This window comes from Malurus melanocephalus, unplaced genomic scaffold, assembly GCF_030028575.1.
Source record: "Malurus melanocephalus ecotype Western Australia unplaced genomic scaffold, MMel_1.1 scaffold_1357, whole genome shotgun sequence".
NCBI lineage: Eukaryota > Metazoa > Chordata > Aves > Passeriformes > Maluridae > Malurus > Malurus melanocephalus.
In genome coordinates this window covers 7,902-9,802 of record NW_026624589.1, presented here as the reverse complement: position 1 = coordinate 9,802, position 1,901 = coordinate 7,902, and the positions used below count along the sequence as shown (strand labels likewise).

The 1,901-nt window shown below is 32.8% G+C and overlaps 1 protein-coding gene across 1 annotated transcript in view; it reads right to left on the bottom strand.

Annotated features, from left to right (window-relative positions):
• The window catches only part of LOC130586851 (frizzled-3), a 34,342-nt gene extending 33,552 nt beyond the window's left edge, over nt 1-790 (bottom strand). The window contains exon 1 of the mRNA XM_057387766.1: nt 732-790. Within this exon, the coding sequence (XP_057243749.1) occupies nt 732-737 (6 nt within the window). The 5' untranslated portion in view covers nt 738-790. The remainder of the gene's footprint in view (nt 1-731) is intronic.
• Nucleotides 791-1,901: the final 1,111 nt, after the last annotated feature.

Below are 1,901 nucleotides of genomic sequence, written 5' to 3'. Positions count from 1 at the left end.
AAGGAGAAGGTTTTAATCGGCTCACGATGTGATCCTGCCCGGCTCCATTGTTCGGCGCTAACGAGGAAATTAATCCTGGCCGCTAATTAGTGACGAAGATCGCGGTGATTACAAAATAAAAGCTGATTAAAACTCGATTTTCTGTCAGTTTTTGGAATTTGGGAGGTTGAAGGGAGGAATGGGAAAAGTCGAGGAATTGGGGGAGGTTTAGGAGGGGGTGAAAAGGAATAAAATTGGTACTAAAGGAGTGAGAAATTCAGGATTTTCTGCTCAATATTTTTCATGGAAAAAAGAAGGAAAATGACGTATTGGTGAACTAAAGAGCAGAATTATATATATTTTTTTAATGGAAAAAAAGAAAATAAATGAGTTTACCTCCATGGCCAGAGCTGCAGTTTGAGCAGGTTGCCATTTACCAGACTCAAAAAAATATATATATTTATTTACGGAAAAAAAGAAGAAAAATGAAGTATTGGTGAACTAAACAGTAGAGTTTTGGGGTTTTCTTTTGTTTTTTTTTAATGGAAAAAAAGGAAATAAATGAGTTTACCTCCATGGCCAGAGCGGCAGTTTGCTGGTCGTAGTGGTTGAGCAGGTTACCACTTACCAGACTCAAAAAAATATATATATTTATTTTTGGAAAAAAGAAGAAAAATGAAGTATTGGTGAACTAAAAGAGTAGAATTATTATTTTTTTTTAATGGAAAAAAAAAGAAAATAAATGAGTTTACCTCCATGGCCAGAGCGGCGGTTTGCTGGTCGTAGTGGTTGAGCAGGTTACCATTTACCAGACTCAAAAAATATATATATATTTATTTTTGGAAAAAAGAAGAAAAATGAAATATTGATGAACTAAAGAGTAGAATTTTTTTTTTTTTTAAATGGAATAAAAGAAAATAAATGAGTTTACCTCCATGGCCAGAGCAGCGGTTTGCTGGTCGTAGTGGTTGAGCAGACCAGACTTAAAAAAATATATATATTTATTTATGGAATAAAAGAAGAAAAATGAAGTATTGGTGAACTAAAGAGTAGAATTATTTTTTTTTTAATGGGAAAAAAAGAAAATAAATGATTTTACCTCCATGGCCAGAGCGGCGGTTTGCTGGTTATAGTGGTTGAGCAGGTTACCATTTACCAGACTCAAAAATAGATACATATATTTAAGAAAAATGAAGTATTGGTGAACTAAAGAGTGGAGTTTTGGGGTTTTTTTTTTTTTTTTTAATGGAAAAAAAGAAAAAAACTGAATTTACCTCCATGGCCAGAGCGGCAGTTTGCTGGTCGTAGTGGTTGAGCAGGTTACCATTTACCAGACTCAAAAAAATATATATATTTATTTATGGAAAAATAAGAGTATTGGTGAACTAAAAGAGTAGAATTATTATTTTTTTTATGGAAAAAAAAGAAAATATCTGAGTTTACCTCCATGGCCAGAGCAGCGGTTTGCTGGTCGTAGTGGTTGAGCAGGTTACCATTTACCAGAATCAAAAAAATATATATATTCATTTACGGAAAAAAAGGAGAAAAATGAAGCATTGGTGAACTAAAGAGTGGAATTTTTTTTTTTTTTTTAAATGGGAAAAAAAAGAAAAAAACGGAATTTACCTACATGGCCAGAGCCGCGGTTTGCTGGTCGTAGTGGTTGAGCAGGTTACCATTTACCAGACTCAAAAAAATATATATATTTATTTATGGAAAAAAGGAGAAAAATGAAGTATTGGTGAACTAAAGAGCAGAATTATATATATATTTTTTTTTATGGAAAAAAAAGAAAAAAACTGAGTTTACCTCCATGGCCAGAGCGGCGGTTTGTTGGTCGTAGTGGTTGAACAGGTTACCATTTACCAGAATCAAAAAAATACATATATTTATTTACGGAAAAAAGATAGAAAAATGAAGTA